At 30.9% G+C, this 17,735-nt stretch overlaps 1 protein-coding gene and 1 long non-coding RNA gene across 2 annotated transcripts; both read right to left on the bottom strand.

Annotated features, from left to right (window-relative positions):
• Positions 1-428: 428 nt before the first annotated feature.
• LOC149514391 (uncharacterized) lies at positions 429-3,428 on the bottom strand. The gene is made up of 3 exons (XR_016328630.1): positions 3,250-3,428; positions 2,952-3,163; positions 429-1,331 (listed from the first exon to the last, which is right to left on the bottom strand). It is a non-coding gene; the product is annotated as an uncharacterized LOC149514391 (long non-coding RNA).
• Positions 3,429-7,031: 3,603 nt separating this feature from the next.
• LOC149514390 (N-terminal acetyltransferase A complex auxiliary subunit NAA15-like) lies at positions 7,032-17,357 on the bottom strand. Its single transcript, XM_089745284.1, has 18 exons — positions 17,119-17,357; positions 16,031-16,109; positions 15,159-15,236; positions 15,001-15,032; positions 14,379-14,433; positions 14,170-14,265; positions 13,553-13,681; positions 13,366-13,448; positions 13,049-13,279; positions 9,765-9,888; positions 9,579-9,688; positions 9,332-9,461; positions 8,811-8,867; positions 8,593-8,690; positions 8,415-8,473; positions 8,215-8,326; positions 8,010-8,110; positions 7,032-7,513 (listed from the first exon to the last, which is right to left on the bottom strand). Exons 2-18 carry the CDS (start codon positions 16,034-16,036, stop codon positions 7,398-7,400), a joined length of 1,617 nt encoding a protein of 538 aa, XP_089601410.1. The 5' UTR covers positions 16,037-16,109; positions 17,119-17,357; the 3' UTR covers positions 7,032-7,397.
• Positions 17,358-17,735: the final 378 nt, after the last annotated feature.

Raw genomic sequence — 17,735 nt, 5'->3', positions numbered from 1 at the left:
TAATACTAGTTTATTAAATTTCAAAAATTAATAAGTAAAAGATTTAAAAAGTAAATCCATTTACCAAGCAAGTTCAAACAGTTATACATGTTTGAACAATTATTTATTTTAAATAATTATGATCTTTTGTTTTATCATAAAAAATTATTTCTATTCATGCAAGTTTATTTGAAATAAAATAATATTAATTTATTAATATTATAAAAATTAATAGATAGGAGATTTAAAAAATAAATCTGTTTATTGAATAAGTTCAAATAATCACATCTATATGAACAATTGTTTATTTAAAAAAATCTTTATGATCATTTGTTTTGTCATAAAATAATTGTTTCTGTTCATGCAAAATTATTTAGAATAAAATAATACAGATTTATTAATATTTTGAAAATTAATAAGAGATTTAAAAATTAAATCTGTTTATCACAATAATTTAAATAGTTATTACTAGTTGAATAATTATCTATCTCAAATCAAAGAGTGGATATATTATCCGTAACCAGCTCAAATCCTTGAGGGGCATCAACTATCTCTACAATGGTCATTGCACCAAGCAAGAAAAAACGATTCAGCAGATGCATGTTTCAGCTTTGAAACAGCTAAATCAGTTGAAGGAGCCTACAAATGTGAATGGCCCAAGCATTATTACACAAGTATTAACAGATAAAGGCGAAAATAAATAAGAAAATGATAAAAAAAAAGTTTTCCATACAGAAGTCAGATGCATTAGCATAAGTAGACCATAGAATTCCATTAATAAAGGGAGATAATCATAGTAACCATTTGCAAAATTCCTAGTGATGGTAACAAGCCACACACAAACACAAACTTTGGCTCTCCCAATTGACCATGGGGGTAGGTACCTAGTTTTGCTATCTTAATTCATTGCTATCTTACCCATATGCTCCTTACCACCCATAAACTCATAGCCATCAACAATCTATTCCACTTTTATTGAAGGCTAGAAATTCTTCAAAGATAATGCCTGCATATCTTATTACAAAAAGCAATGCCATAGAAATATGCATTATGAAATTAGATCAAATTAAGAAAGGCTTCTGTGCATAATACAAGAATATACAAAATATTGGCCAAAGATGAAAAAATGATTACAACTTACAAAGAAAGGACTGCACAAGAAATTAAAGATAAACCTGGATGTTGGTAACCCATGATAGGTTAATTGCCACAGTCCCTGTTAAAGCTGCTGTGAAAACACCAATAGTTTTCAACAAATTAGTCTTTGGCTGGTAAGTAACTTCAAAATCTAACAAGCTAGCTTCATCAACTCAACATAAAGGATCACAAGGTCCAGAGGTTGAGGTCAGCTCCTGTTGATATGCAAAGGTTATTTCAGTGTGTGGAAAAACCCAAAAATGAAGAAACACAGACATTGTCGTTTTGCTATGATGGTTGGTTTTTATAGCAATTTGGAGAATGCTTTCTAAACAACCTTTTGAGTAATCTTCCCTCATAAAGAGGATCATTACTCAGCCTTAATCCTACCAATGAAGGATGAAAAACCAAGAAGAGTCATTTGAAAAATGTTCCTAGCCTTTAGGATTCAGCATTTTTTACACAATGAGGCTACTTTCAGGACTTGAACTTGCTCATTTGAGCCCTTCAGCCAAAATCTTTTATATTACACCAGACAGTGTCTCCTAATCAACCCTCATATATCTAACTAAATCAATCTGATTTCTGAGCTAAACATCTACAGAAGGTAATTTCCAATAGCAATAGCTTGAAATTCTATCAAATTATTTAACCTCCTCATTAACCAAGATAAAATCTTCAAATGTATGAACTAGCAGTACAGGCAAATGGGTACCCTTAAACTGGAGTACTTATAAGCAAGATAATAGATGACAAAAGACACAAAATGAAATAAAAAAACACTCACCCCAATCATAAATCAATGAACATGCAAATGGGTACTCGTAAAGATAAAATTTTTCATAATGGCATAGGGATGAAAAGAACAAAAACCTTAAGCTGCTTTTCATTGTTGGGTTGAATTTTTTGTTACCGTGCAATAACTTTCGTTATGGGGTTTACCTAGACTCATAATTGTTGTAATATTATTACATTATAATATAAATCAAATTAAGAATTTTTTTTATTGAAAGAGAAAAAGAACAATACTAATTTTTTTACTTGAGATACTATAACTAATTGAAGGTATGGATCCAATCTATAACTAAAGTTATAAAGGGGATACACTCATTCTTTTTGGTTTCTAACCTTTGGTGACATGGCTAACCAGTAAGACAGGGGATTGCAAATCCCTTATTCCCCGGTTCAAATCATGTTGTTGCTTGATCAACAAAAAACTTGAAACCTTATATTCTGCTTTGCTCATATGACTAAAAAAATTTTCTCTAGCAAAAACAAGTGCAAGAAAAGGACACTTAATACTTTCTTGATTATAAACTTAGCAAGGTTTTGTCTTCAAAAATGTTGTAAATCCTTACGTCTAGGATTCAAGGAAAAATTAGAGTAGGGGAGGGGAATAAAAAATCTTGATATGATATCCCCTCTCCTATTAATGGAGGGGCTGGTAGAAGAGTCTTCAATTAGATTGGATATCATAATGGGAGTGTCTAATTATTAACAAATGAATAGTTGTACAAGGGTAAATAATGAACAACAGTTACCTTTAGGAAGTTTTTCATGCTTTGAAAGCAAGGTTCAGACAACACATCATTGCAACATATGATTAATGCAACATATATGTATACAATAATCCCTCATTGGAGGCAAAGAGGAATCTAACCCAAAATGAAGCATCACTTGCATGTGTTGATCAACAATAGGTGACAGACGCTAAAAGCACCCAGACAAGTAGAAAACAGAGCTTGCATAGCATTTTACACATATAGGCCACAACCAAACAGAATAGTCTATTGCAAATCATTGAAAAGGCTACAGATCCTAACAAAAATGTTCACCTAATGGCTCCAGCTACTACTTTGTGAAAATAAGCATGTGAATGCAACCAATCTTTAAATTTTAGCTTTCCAACATATGCACATGGTGTCATTTTCCGCAAACAATAAGAATGAAATCAAATTGATCTTCAGTAATATCAGCATAGTATTTCTCCAAGGCTCGTCCAAAATCACCATGTCGAAAGTAACTTTCATCAGAAGCAAGTTCATACCTTCAAAAGATGGATAACACTCAGTAGGTGTACCCAAATTATAATTAGAGACAACAACATGTGGAAGGTAATAAACAAAAACAGACCACATGCACTGCATGTCATGAAGGTTGTTGTGCTGGCCCCCATCTTTCGTGAACAAAACAGCAGTTTTTCCTGCCAAAGCCACCTTCAAAAGTAGAAAAAGTTTGTGAACAGTACAATAATACCGAAAGAAATTTAGTGACAAATATTAACTATGACAAAAGATGAAGTGGGGAAGCCTTAGAACCTGATCAGACTACAACATTCGCTTCACAGATTCACTGTTTATATAGCGATTTGCAAGATCCATACACCTAGCTTCATCTATCAATGAAGCAACAGCTACCAAATCACCAACATGTTTCAGTATCCGACTCTGTCACCAAAGAGAAGTAAATAATATACACATAGACCCAGCTTCAAGAAAATTCCAAGAACTTCTCCAAAAGATCAAGAAACAATAGCCAGTCAAACTAAAAAACACCAGTAAAACTAATACAAAGAAAAAACCTCACCTGGATATAAAGGTTAGAAGAGGCTTAATGCAATCAATTGCCGCTTTACGAAATTTGTTTCCTTGCAGTAAATCAAGTGGTATCCTCTAAAAATTGAGAAAACAAAGTTTTAATATAAGTCCTAGAACATTCATCACACATCATAAAGGAAGTAGCATTTATTGGCAATAATGATGCACATTGTAACAACAATAATTACAATTCTCATGAACGAATACATAACAAATGTGGGTTATAGGAAGAAAACAATTTAAATACATCCTCATTGCATGAGTCAAATTCCAAAAGCTCTAGAGTTTGACACTTTATTTCAATCATGCCATAACCTGGCCCATCGTCAAAAGGTTTTTATATAGGAAAGTCAGTTTAACTAAAAGAATGAGATAAAGATAGCCACTAATAAAAGAATTAGCCACCATGTCAACTCTCTAGGGGTGAAGCATATGAAAGCATAATTTTAACCACCTAAAGTTCTTACTATTGTCACATCAAGACATCAATGAAGTATTTCAGCATAATACCACAACTATCTATTTCCAGATTATTTAAGAATATCACAAGCCATCGAATGGACTGTGTCTATTGTAGAAGCACATCACTAGATTTTTGTCACATAATTTCCTATCAAGCCATCAAGAAAAACAAGATCCCTACAAGAGTATTTGTAAAAATAGTCGCCCTTCCTCTCTCTAGAAAAGGGGAGAAAGCTTGATAGCTCTACAAAAAAGTAAGGTTTTCGTTGGATTTGCATCATGTGATTCTATAAATAAAAGAGAGAAGAAATCCAGAGTAAATATAATGAACAAAACATCCCAAGGTACCATTTGGAGCTCATTAAAAAAACAATACCAAACAGAAAATCAAATTAATATGACTAACAGCTAAGACATAATAAAACAGCTTACACTAGCAATATCATTATCTACAGTCTATAACGAGAACACATTTTATCATCAGAAAAAAATAGAAAAAAATCAAATCGGGTATTATTTGAAGTAAAAAAATTTAAATAAAATTAAGATGGTAGATATCAAAACTTCAGAAGGTCTCCAAATTCCTCACACATTCCAATTTGTCCTCCACCAACTAATTCTCTACTTTGTTTGGATTGACCAATGGCCGAGAAAAATTCATTCCCCTCAAAGGAATTAATTTCCCTCTTATTAGATCAAGAACCCTAATTTCCCAACCTAATCTTGATGCCCAATCTCAAGAAAAATTAAATCGACTCATTACTTGCTTGATGTCGATATTATCAACAATAATCTATATTCCAAGCCAAAAGGGAATCCAAAAACGAAAAACCTAAATTTGAGAGAAAGAAAATTGAAATGATGAGAAGAATGGCTGAAGACAGTGGGTTTTAAATTTAAAATGCAAAAAAATCTAACCGTTGAAACTTAACCAATTAAATTTTAAATTAAAAATTGACTTTTTAAAAATAAATGTAGTGACTAAATGAAAAACATATTTGATGAAAATCAGCTTTGCTTCTTTTATATAAATGAAAAAAAAATGCACTTCAAAAGAAAAAAAAATGCAAATAGAAAAAGTGGAGGAGCCCCATCAATTTTAAAAGAAATTTCATTTTTCTAATGAAAACAAAGTTGAAGAAGAATGGAGGATGTGAATGTTAGCAAAAGCAATTCTGAATTAAAATCTAAATTACCCCCACACCAAACTTTAACCAAAAGCCTAGCCAAGCCAAAGCTTAAAAGTTGCAAGGATGACTAGTGAGAAGGAATAGCATCATTTCTCAAAATTGGCCAAAAGTATGGTGAAAGACTGATAAATATATGCAATTACAAAAAAACCCCTCACCAATTCACCAAAAAAAAAAAGAGCTGATCATTTTATTTGGTGGTTTAGAAATTTAGGTTTTTCTCAAAATAAAGGGAAGGCCCCCCCTTCTCATTAGTCCCATTCCCAAAGACACGTGGTAGTGTTTATGATTCTATGAGGTCAACCATCACTGCACCCCGTGATCAGCTTCTAAAACATTGTTGATAACTATATTATCAAGGAGAAAATTAACAAAATCATGAACGAAAAATTGAAATAATGAATCAATTGAGAAGAAAACCAAGTTAAATATATCAAATCTTTTTTGAAGACATTGTGTGTTCTTAGATTCTCTTTATATTTATGACGTTTTTATTTTATTATTTTTTTTTGTAAAAAAAATTTTAAAAATAAGAGAAGTTATCTTATTTTTAAAAATTAATAAATTATTTATTAATAAAAAATCACTAAAGATTTGAATCTAATTATCATAAATCTATATATTTTACATCTAAATCTTAAGCTTTAATCATTTGCACCAATCTTTATTGGCTTATTTGATAATAATTAGTAAAAAAAAAATTCAATAAAATGCTGAAAGAAAAAAAAAATTCATGACACACTATAAAATTGTTCATGCAAACTAACAAGGATATATATAAATTTTTTTTTAAAACTTGTGGTGCGAGATCTTTTAAGGTAATTATTGATTCAAATAATATGTAATTTAATTAAATTTTAATTTAGTTAAATTTTTAAAATTATAAATTTGAAATATTTTAAATGTTTAATTTTTTTTTTCATACAAATTAAATTAATAAATTAAAATTTTTAAAAATTAATCACTTAGATCTTATTTTTTCTTTGAGGTTTTTTTAAAGAATATTCCAAAGCTTAAAAATTGAGATTTCATGTTTTTTCATATCGTTGGGTTTGAGGAAATAAAATTATAAATATACGAAAACACTTCTTTTAGTTTTTTATAAAATTATATACCATTAAAAATTATAATTATAATCAAATAACTTTTAATGTATTAAAAAAAAATAACAAATCAAAATATAATATGACGAAATTCAAATTTGATTGGTTAAAAATTTTTTAAAAATCTAATAATTAACAATTACTCAAACAAAAAAAAATTAAGTGTTTAATAATTTAATCATCTAATTACATATAATACTTATTATTTAATATTTTTAGTGCATAAAATAATAGATAAGACAATAATTTTATATTATATTTAATTTATATCTAATTAATCGTATTGGTATAAAATGATTTAATTTTTCGAAAATAAAAATAACTATTTTTTATTGACGATATTAAATTTATATATTTTATTATAACATTAAGAATTATATTAATAATTTAAATTATATAAATTTTAAAGAGAAATAATTTTCTGTAGCATCTCAACAAGATTTGGTTAACCTTTTCCAACTAATAATAAAATTTTATAATCCAATCAAAATCCACTTTTTGTTGCTAATTATCAACCTTTCCTCCATAATAAAATTCAAACAGCAAACCATAAGAGACGAGACTTAGAACAATAAAACTGGGAATTTTTGATAGCCACTCTTGTCAGCTCCGTAGCAAAATTTTCCACATTATGCAGTGTTTATAAATGGCAACTAATAAAAGGGGCGAAGTACAACATGCTCCAAAGGCAAAGATTAGCTCTAAAACAGTGTTCTTCCCATGCTGACCAGAAGATTTCATCAGCAGTACCCAAAAATTTTCTATAGCGCCTCAAATTTTGGGGCAAAACTATGGAGCCAGATATCTCTAAAGATCTCAACCAAATGGTGAGCAAATTAAAGAAATATATATATATATATATATATTTCAACCCTAAAATCATAAATGTGGATAAATTATACACATTTGCAAAGGAATGCATTTCACGATTAGAAAGGCAGTGAAAATTTTGATCTCAAAGCAACAGAAGAAAGCGTTGTCATGGCTTGCACAACTTCAAGATGCTCCTTTTTTCCGCCTGCTGAAAAGCACTCTTTCAAATTGTCTACATAATTTTACTTCAATTGTCTAAGAAGCTATCAATAAAGAGGGTCTAATCAAAGAATAAACAATCATTTCTTGAATAATTTTGTCACATAGCTTGCAACTTCAATTAAATAAACATCAATAAGAAAGTGAGAAAATTATTATCATGAAAGTCCACCTTTCTTTAAAATGCCAATAATAATCACAGCATCCAACTTTCAAAGATTAAGCATCATAATAACAAAAACCAACAAGCAATCAGAACTCGTGAGATACATCTCAAAAAAATCACCGAATGATGTTGAAACCATAAATTTAAAAATCCTAATTTAATGTTTTATTTTTAGGCATCTAATCTATAATATTCTCAATTAACAGTATATCAAAATTTCAATACCATTAACATTCTTACTAAAATACTTTCTAAACAAACAACAGTAATTAATTTCATTAGTTGTTAATGGAGTCAGTCAAATTTCTTGTCAGCATCAATTTATGTGGAGTATTATACTTACTCAAAGCAGCATCTTGGTCAATAAGAACCTTTTCTAAGAGTTTATGGACTGCAATACAGTCCTTGAGTTTCCACACCAGTACTGGTCCAAGTGCCCCATTCCTGGACAAGCAAAAGAGAAAGAAACAATTAATCTCAAGAGTAAGTTACAATGCATGGAATCAACATCAAACAATAAAAATTTTAATGTACACTGAGAGCATTACATTGGCATGACTTTATTGCATGAATCTTCAATTAACTTAACAGCCTCAAGTTTCTTGGTGTGCTCCAAGGTATATAACACTTCTGCAACTGCCACTATATGCATCAAAGATTCTGCAGAACCAAAAAGTGAAAATTGCATGATTATACAACCTACCTCAAGGAACCTAAAATGCATCATGTTATGCAAAGGTCATAATACCTTCATGTTTACCAAGGAAAACTTTGTTCGCCTCACTAAGAGTTTTCTCCTGCAATTGACTGCGGAAAGAGAAAATAAAGGGATTTAATGCATCAGGGATCAAAATAATAATAGTAACAGTAATACAACAAAATTCTAGTAGGGGGAAAAGCTATCATAAAGCCATTTCAAAGAGAACCTGATGGATGGACGCTCAGCTTCTAAGACACTCCAAACAAGTTTTTCAGCATCAGTTAATGGAGCAGGCATTGAGCCCAATTTATGGAAAATTTTAATCTGCATTAGATTAAATTCAAATAAGCATTGTAAAGATTACATGATCTTTGTATCTAAGAACAGAAAAGAATGCAGTTGTGCATGGCAGTGCACAAATATGGTAGGGCAGATGTTAGATACCAAGCAGGGATGTGAATCTGGATTCTCAGCATCCAGCCTTTGCAGTTGCTTTACAGCCTTCAGGAAAACAAAATAAAACCAAGACAAACGGACTAATATGAGCTCATGAAATAGTAAAAGTCCTACTGCACAAAACCATTGTTCTACAACTCAAAGATATGTTGCACACACTATCTAATTCACACATAAATTCATTGAGTGAGTAGAGTAATAAGAAAAAGATGTTTGGTTAAAAGGTACAGTTTCTTTACTTCAACAACATATCCACAGGCAGCAAGTGAAAAAAGAGAGGAGAAAACAAGAGAAGGGGCTTCCTCACAAACCACTAGCTGACAATTAAATATTAGTTCTGGTTGCTTCAAGAACATATCCACAGGCAGCAAGTGAAAAAAGAGAGGAGAAAACAAGAGAAGGGGCTTCCTCACAAACCACTAGCTGATAATTAAATATCAGTTCTAGTTGACCAAACACAAAAAGAACAAGAAACACATCTCATGTTCGATTCTTGGAAAATATAATACCTGAAAGGCAGGCAAAATCTTCTGCTTTCTCATATTTACTTCAAAAGAAAGTAAGTGCATCTCCAAAGAATCAGGTGAGTTCTTCTGAAGCAACTTCAAGTACTTTGTTGCTTCTGACAAGGGATACTCTGAAAAAAAAAATACAGATTAAACAATCTTAGCTTAATAGGCATTAGCGTAACACATTTTTACAGCACAAGGACTTTAATCAGGAATCTAAAGCACAGGGAAAAGATAGTAATAGGTAAACTTCAATAATTTTTCTCCAAAAGGATCAGGATCTACAGGTTTAACATGTCGTTTCCCAGACTTAGAGATGCCACTAGAACTTGATTCTTCATTTTTCTCCTCTGCCTTCTAAAATAATACACGGCATCAGAATGAAATCATAAAGAGAGTGTTAGCCAAGAATCACCAAAACAAGCTGATATACTTTCTTAGCTCGTTCCACCTTCCTCTGCTTCTTCATTTTCTTTTTCTGAGAAGGAGTCTTTGATGTGTCATCCTCTTCTTCAGCCAGTGAGTTCAAAGGAGAATCAAACAACTTTAGATAGCATCTGCACTTCAAAATCCAATAATTATCACAATGCAGAAAGAAAAGGTTCAAAATTGAAGTAATCACCAGTTTCAAGCCAAGAGTTTCAGAGAAAGAAACACCAACATAGAAATGGGACAATGGATCAATCACAAAAACTATTACTTAATTGTTGCATGGCCTGTCACTATATCATCCCATTCCATTTCACCATCAAATCAATAAGATCAATATAAATAGCTATAATCAACAAATAAATTCTGGTACAGTAACATGCAATTCTCCATCCTTAAACCAACAGAAATCCCAGGTGCCGCCTTCCTATCATTTAAAAAGCCACAATCTCAAATTTCAATATGCCCGCAAGGAACATTTAATCCTTTCAGTAATAACATCACGAGAATATGAACTTACAAATGATATAACGAAAGCAAATTGAGACTACCAAGCAAAATTTTTATCCTGTTTGGCATATACCACAAGGTCTCGACATAATAAGAATCCCCTAAGTACAACGTAAAACACCATCCTAAGCATGAAACAAGTATATAACCTTATAAAAATCAGAAACTATAATCTAGAATACTTGTTAAATTAAATTTGACTTGAGCATCATTTGAACACAAATTTTTTAAGCAGATCCAAATATTTGCATCTTCTTTTAATAGTTAATAATTTGTGGGAGAGAATTTGAACTTCAGACCTCCTACCAGGGCAAGAGGAGTTATTGCAACTAAGGTATGTGTAAAGCCACAAAAAAAAAATTGCTTTATAATATAACATAATTGGCTTATTAATAGCATTTGTTTCTGTATGGTAAGGATAGACATGTATCCACAGTTGAAAATTCGTTAATAGTACATTTTCCTATATATTATGTATGTGGTCCATCAGGTATATAAAACAAAGAGACGGGGCACAAGGATTGTCTTGCATAGCATTCTGATACATAATACTAATTTAATCACATACATATCAACTAGATCAACAAATGAATCAACAACAGCCTCTTATTTGAACTCTAAAATTCTCTTTTGTATTCCTATACAAATGAAATTGAAAAACAGATTGATGAACATTATTTGAAAAAATCATAAAGTTCATAACGAACTTAAAATCATTGTGCATATCAAAATGACTAGTATTATTATTACTGATTATTAAAATTCACATTCAAAAAGAAGAGAGAAAATTTTGTTTTATGATAAAAAATTCATTCATGGATCTCAATTAATTTTCAAGGGGAGAAAAAAGAAAACAAGGAGTCCATTGAATTTCAACTAATTAGTTTCACCAATAAGATACAAGGATTTACCTCAAATTAGGAATTGCACAAAAAAGATTATTTACCTCAAAAATGTTTATGTAAAATTATAGGAAAACATCAATGGCTACTATCTTATTTATCAAAGAAAAATAAAATACATTATAAAGAATTAATTTGTGAGTTGGATATTCAGGAATAAAAAAATCGGTAATTTGAAAATTTTGAATTAGTCAATTTGTTAGATATTTCATTTTGATATACTTTTAATTTTCAATAATCCATGTAAGAGTGAATTAAGGAAAAACTTATGAATCTATCAGTTACAAAAAAAGGCCTTAGGATAGTCAATATGATAGCCATTTAGCCAAATGGAGTTTTGTATAGAATATCAATAATAATAATAATAATAATAATAATAATAATAATAATAATAATTCCATTGCTACCATTATAATAATAATAATAATAATAATAATAATAATTCCATTGCTACCATTATTATGATATTACATATTCCAATCCAATTGAATACTAGAAAAATAAAATGAATTCCTAATTTTATCTATTCATTTAGATAAAGAGAAAATAATCATAAAATATATATAGGGAGAGAGTTGATTTTTCTAGAACTTAACTTTTTCATAGATTCCATTGTTCAAAAAATGATTTGCAAAGAGATGTTTCACCAACTTTTTAGTTTTTTATTTTTTAGTAGAATATTTAGAATATGATTGAAGTGTGCACAAAAAGAGGCTTGTATTTATTAAACATGCGTAGATATAGCATTTCTATTTATATTCTTTCCTTTTTTTATTCCATTATAGCACTCTAGTGGAGAAACACACAACATGCTCTATGAAAAATTCTATTTTTCTTTAATTTTAATCTATTCAATGAAAAATTGAAACATGATAATTTTTTGCTAATTCCCTATGGACATCATATCTAGATAGATGAAATACATTATTAGATAACTATAGCTGTGTAATAACTTTTGTTCTGGGGTTTACATAGAATCATAATTGTTGTTATATCATTATATTATAATATAAATCAAATTAAGAAAATTTTTTTTATTGAAAAAAAGAACAATACTAATTTTTTACTTGAGATACTAGAACTAATTGAAGGTATGGTGCTAATCTATAACTAAAAAGGGGATACTCTCATTTTTTTTGTTTCTAACCTTTGGTGACATGACCAACCAGTTAGGTGAGGGACTGCAAATCCCTTATTCCCCGGTTCAAATCAGGTTGTTGCTTGATCAACAAAAAACTTGGAACCCTATATTCTGTTTTGCTCATATAACTCGAAAAATTTTCTCTAGCAAAAACAAATGTAAGAAAAGGACTCTTGATACTTTCTTGATTATAAACTTAGCGAGGTTTTGTCTTGAAAAATGTTGTAAATCCGTACATCCAAGATTCAAGGAAAAACTAGAATAGTGGAAGGGAATCAGAAATCTTCATATGATAGCCCCTCCCCTATTAATGGAGGGGCTGCTAGAAGAGTCTTGAATTAGACTGGATATCATAATGGGAGTGTCTAATTAACAAATGAATGGTTGTACAAGGGTAAGTAATGAACAACAGTTACCTTTAGGAAGTTTTTCATGCTTTGAAAGCAAGGTTCAGACAACACATCATTACAACATATGATTAATGCAACATATACGTATGCAATAATCCCCCATTCCCCAAAAGACAAAAGGAAAAAGAGGGAGGCAAAGAAAATCTAATCCAAAGTGAAGCATCACATGCATGTGTTGATCAACAATAGGTGACAGACGCTAAAAGCACCCAGACAAGTAGACAACAGAGATTACATAGCATTTTTCACGTACAGGCCACAACCAAACATAATAAGTCTATTGCAAATCATTGAAAGGCTTGCAGATCCTAACAAAAATGTTCACCTGATGGCACCAGCTGCTGCTTTGTGAAAATAAGCATGTGAATGCAACCAATCTCGAAATTTTAGCATTTCAACATATGCACGGAGTGTCATTTTCCCCAAACAATAAGAATGGAAATCAAATTGATCTTCAGCAATATCAGCATGGTGCTTCTCCACAGCTAAAAATTTCTTCAGGGCCCGTCCAAGATCACCTTGTCGAAAGTAACTTTCACTAGAAGCAAGTTCATACCTTCAAAAGATGGATAACACTCAGTAGGTGCACCCAAATTGTAATTAGAGACAACAACATGTCGAAGGTAATAAACAAAAACAGACCACATGCACTGCATGTCATGAAGGTTGTTGTGCTGGTCCCCATCTTTTGTGAACAAAATAGCAGTTTTTTCTGCCAAAGCCACCTTCAGGAGTGGAAAAAGTTTGTGAACAGTACAGTAATACTGAAAGAAATTTACAGTGACAAATATTAACTATGATAAAAGATGAAGGGGGGGAGCTTTAGAACCTGATCAGCCTGCAACATTCGCTTCACAGATTCACTGTTTATATAACGGTCTGCGAGATCCATACACCTAGCTTCATCTGCCAATGAAGCTGCAGCTACCAAATCACCAGCATGTTTCAGTATCCGACTCTGTCACCAAAGAGAAGTAAATAATATACACATAGAACCAGCTTCAAGAAAATTCCAAGAACTTCTCCAAAAGATAGTAAAAACGTTCATCAAGAAACAATAGCCATGTACCAAAAACCCTAAAACCTAAGAAAGGAGGTCATATGCCTGCCCAATGCCCATCAAGACTTAAGGTCCACAAAGAAAAACTAGTATGCATTTTAAATGAATGTATATCAACTTTGCACAATTTAGTGCAAAACAATATATTCAATCAAGGTCAGTATCATAGAAAGTGATAAGTCTCTTACAAGTGAACGATAACTACAAGGAAATATCTAGAAAGATTTTCAGGTATTGCTATGCCTTGAGAGATGCGAGACAAACCAGGCAAAAAGATTTCAAAATATAAGATTAAAAAATAAAATAAAAGAATACAGCTAACAAAAATATAAAACCCAGCAGATGAAGCCAATGCAAAAATTTGAAGATTGAAGATGAGAACAAACCTTGACAGAGTATAAATCAATTAGAGTTGGTGTGTGCTGTATGGCCTCATTAATTTTTGAAAGAGCAACATCATATTGGCCTTTTCTATCATAATGCTGCATCAATAAATTCAAAGTTACTCAAATGCAAAGAAAGCACCAAACATTTATAGCAAGAAAAGAAGAAAAGGCCATGGCCCACGGGGTGAGGAAACCTGATGGTTACCCACCTGAGCCAAAAAGAATAAAATCCATAAAAGTGTTGAAGGGGGCTCTTTCTCTGTCCTGCACTCAATATGAAACACAAGCAATAAATGACGCATTATAATACAAAATGTGTGCTTGTGTATTAGCATACAAACAAAAACATATAGGAATTTTACATGCAACCATATGGGCAACCATTATGTACTTGTTTAACAGATAACAACACATAAATGACTGAGGACTTCACCAAACAATAAGCAGTAAAAGAAAAAAATGCACTCAGACCGCACCCAATATCTAAACATTTAGACACTGTTAAGACTTACTAGAATATCACATAAGGGCTGGAAGTCTATATTACCTCAAAGAGTAGTAAATCTAAACATTTATTTGCTTTTAAGACTTAATAAAATATTACACAAGGGTTTAAAGCATATACTAGCTATCAGGGTATCTGCCGGTGGTCCTAATTGAATGCTTCAACTCAAGAATAAGTTGTTCCGATATGTCTGCCTGTGCAAGTGTCAACAAAGTAGGCAATCAATCCTAATGAAATCAAGCTCCAACCAGTTGCTAAGCAGTTTAGAATAATCAATATTTAGAAACTTAATTCTATTTTTAGAATATGTAAGTAAGAAAACTTACCTTTCCAGGGTGATCATACAAGGGAGAAAGGTCTGAGAATAAAGATGGAACCTCCTGAGACCACCAAGAAAATATATCATTATTTCACCCAACAAACTAAAAACACCAGTCAAACTAACACACAAAAAAAAAAAAAAAATCTCATTGGATGTATATACCTTTGTTAGAAGAGGCTTAATGTAATTAAATGCTGCTTCACAAAATTTGTCTCCTTGCAGAAAATCAAGAGGTATCCTCTAAAAATTGAGAAAACAAAGTTCTAATATAAGTCCATGTCAAATCTCTAAGGGTGAAGCATATGAAAGCATAATTTTAACCACCTAGAGTTCTTACAATTGTCACATCAAGACATCAATTAAGTATTTCAGCATAATACCACAACTATCTATTTCTAGATTATTTAAGAATATCACAAGCCATTGAATGGATTGTGTCTGTTGTAGAAGCAAATCACTACATTTTTGTCAAATAATTTCTTATCAAGCCATCAAGAAAAATAAGATCCCTACAAGAGTATTTGTAAAAATAGCCACCCCTCCTCTCTCTAGAAAAGGGGAGAAAGCTTGACAGCTCTGCAGAAAAGTAAGGTTTTCGTTGGATTTGCATCATGTGATTCCATAAATAAGAGAGAGAGAGAGAGAAGAAATCCAGAGTAAATATAATGAACAGAAACTCCCTAGTGGTGGAATGTGCTAGTCTAAACTGTTTTATTATGTCTTAACTGTTAGTCATATTAATTTCATTTTCTGTTTTGTATCTCTTTTTTTTATTATTTTTTTTATGAGCTCCAAATACCTAGAGGCAACTTAGAGGCATTCTTGTAAGGATTATCGAAACCAATAACCTTGATAACAACATAAACTATCTAGTGACAGCCCCTTTTTCCTCTAAAGTGTAAAGTTCTTTTTGTTTCAGAGTTCTTGCATCTTTATACAGGTACATTTACAAGAACCATGCAAACATAAAACTAAACAATAAGTGCCTCTCAGCCAAAAACAAATAAATAAATAAGTGCTTAAAATTAAACTACCTCCATGGTCAGGAAACTTTTTCAGTATTGCATCTGCAGCCTTCAGTCCTTTCTTGTACTGTTTAGTTTCATATGATTTCTGCAAAACATGGACCTCCAAAGCAATAAAAATTCAGTTATGAGAATTAGCTAGAGTATAATAACAGATAAAAATTAATTACATAAAAATCAGGCAAAAAAACTGTGTCAAGAGTCCATTACTATAGAAGTTAAAATAAAGTAAGAATTCACCCGTCAAAACTCTAGTTTTCACTATAAATTAGGAGAAATAAGAGGGAAGGGGGGGAAACTCTCAATAGCGTGTGGAAAACATCCAAATGTTGCTATTCTATATCTAATACGAACAAGTTCTTAAAATATATAAATATTCAAGTTTAACCTGCAAAGCCTACAATTACATTAAAAATTGTCCCAGTCAATTTATCAAATTCTTAAATAGATTGTTTCACAAAGTTTGTTATTGTCTTGAATGCTTATGTGCATCAAAGCCAACATGCCACAATTGTTTCCCATTAGGAACCAACAAAATTCCTATTTTAAAAAGTTGGCAACATGCAAGAGAAATTACTAAAGTAGGAAGAGTCACCAAACCCTTTTATTTTCATTTCTCTAATTTTCTCCGTGATGATACAAATGAATTATCACCAAAAGGAAAGCACAACGAGCATCCTTACTTAAAAAAAAAAAAAAAAGTCAAAGCAAAATTCAATTTTTTAAAGCTGCTTTTCAACAAAATCGAATTCATTGACCTAAATTAAGCAAAGCAATAAACTTAATTAAGCTTCAATCGCTAAACAGAACAAAGAAAATGAACTTAATTTATACGAAAAATTGCCCAAACGCAAAAACCTAATTGACAAACAAGCTTATCTAGTCCAAATTTCCATTTATAATTGATATCCACCGACTTTCTCAGCAAGCAAACAGACCAGTATCCAGCTAGGGTTTTGCAAGCAAAGAACAAAAAGAAAAAAGAAGTGCGATCGAATAAACAAAAAATAAGAAAGCAAAATACAAGTATAAATACCAACTAGAAATACGTAGATACGAACTGAAAAATGAGAGAGAAAAGAGAATCGAAGCCTTACGACAATGAGTTTGAAGAGGTTAGCTTCCTTCGGAGGCAACGAAGCTCCCATTGTTGAAGAAAATTAGAAAATTTTAGAAGAAAAACAAGAATCGTAAGAGAAAAAAAAATGAGAAGATTGAGACTTGATGAAGTGAGAGTTAGGGGCTTGCAAGAGAGAGAATAGAGTGGTGGCGTTATCTGCTGCTTCAACCCTACGGTCAACAAGAAGCTTGAACAAAAGTAAAATTAAAAAGGAATAAATAAATAACTTTTTGATTAATATATATGAGCCGTTGATTCATTTGTCTACGGAAAATTTACTAAAAGGGTGATCTCACAAATTTTTATTAATTGATATCATAATCAGATATTTAATATGTAAAATTAATAAAAATATAAATTATTTATATCACTTTAATGTTTAATAGGTGTTAATTTAAAATTTAAATGATTATTATATGTTATATATACATTTAATCAAAATATATGTACATTTAAATATTGAGATGTAATTTTAACTTTTTATTAATTTTACTTATAAATATTTTTATTAATTATTTTATTATAAAATCAAATAATAAATATTTTTATGAAGTACTTAATTTTATAATTCTCTCTTTGTCTTTTTTCATAGGC

This window comes from Durio zibethinus, chromosome 16 (assembly GCF_047325235.1).
Source record: "Durio zibethinus cultivar Kanyao isolate XHJ-2024 chromosome 16, ASM4732523v1, whole genome shotgun sequence".
Classification (NCBI taxonomy): Eukaryota; Viridiplantae; Streptophyta; class Magnoliopsida; order Malvales; family Malvaceae; genus Durio; species Durio zibethinus.
This window is presented reverse-complemented; position numbering and strand designations above follow the sequence as displayed.

What these genes read in the sequence shown, in the direction of transcription:
- LOC149514390 (XM_089745284.1), bottom strand. An exon ending in CATGACATGCAGTGCATGTG is followed by an intron (nt 13,280 to 13,365) that starts GTCTGTTTTTGT and finishes CATCTTTTGAAG; the next exon opens with GTATGAACTTGCTTCTAGTG. An exon ending in TTTCCTTGGTAAACATGAAG is followed by an intron (nt 8,327 to 8,414) that starts GTATTATGACCT and finishes TTGGTTCTGCAG; the next exon opens with AATCTTTGATGCATATAGTG.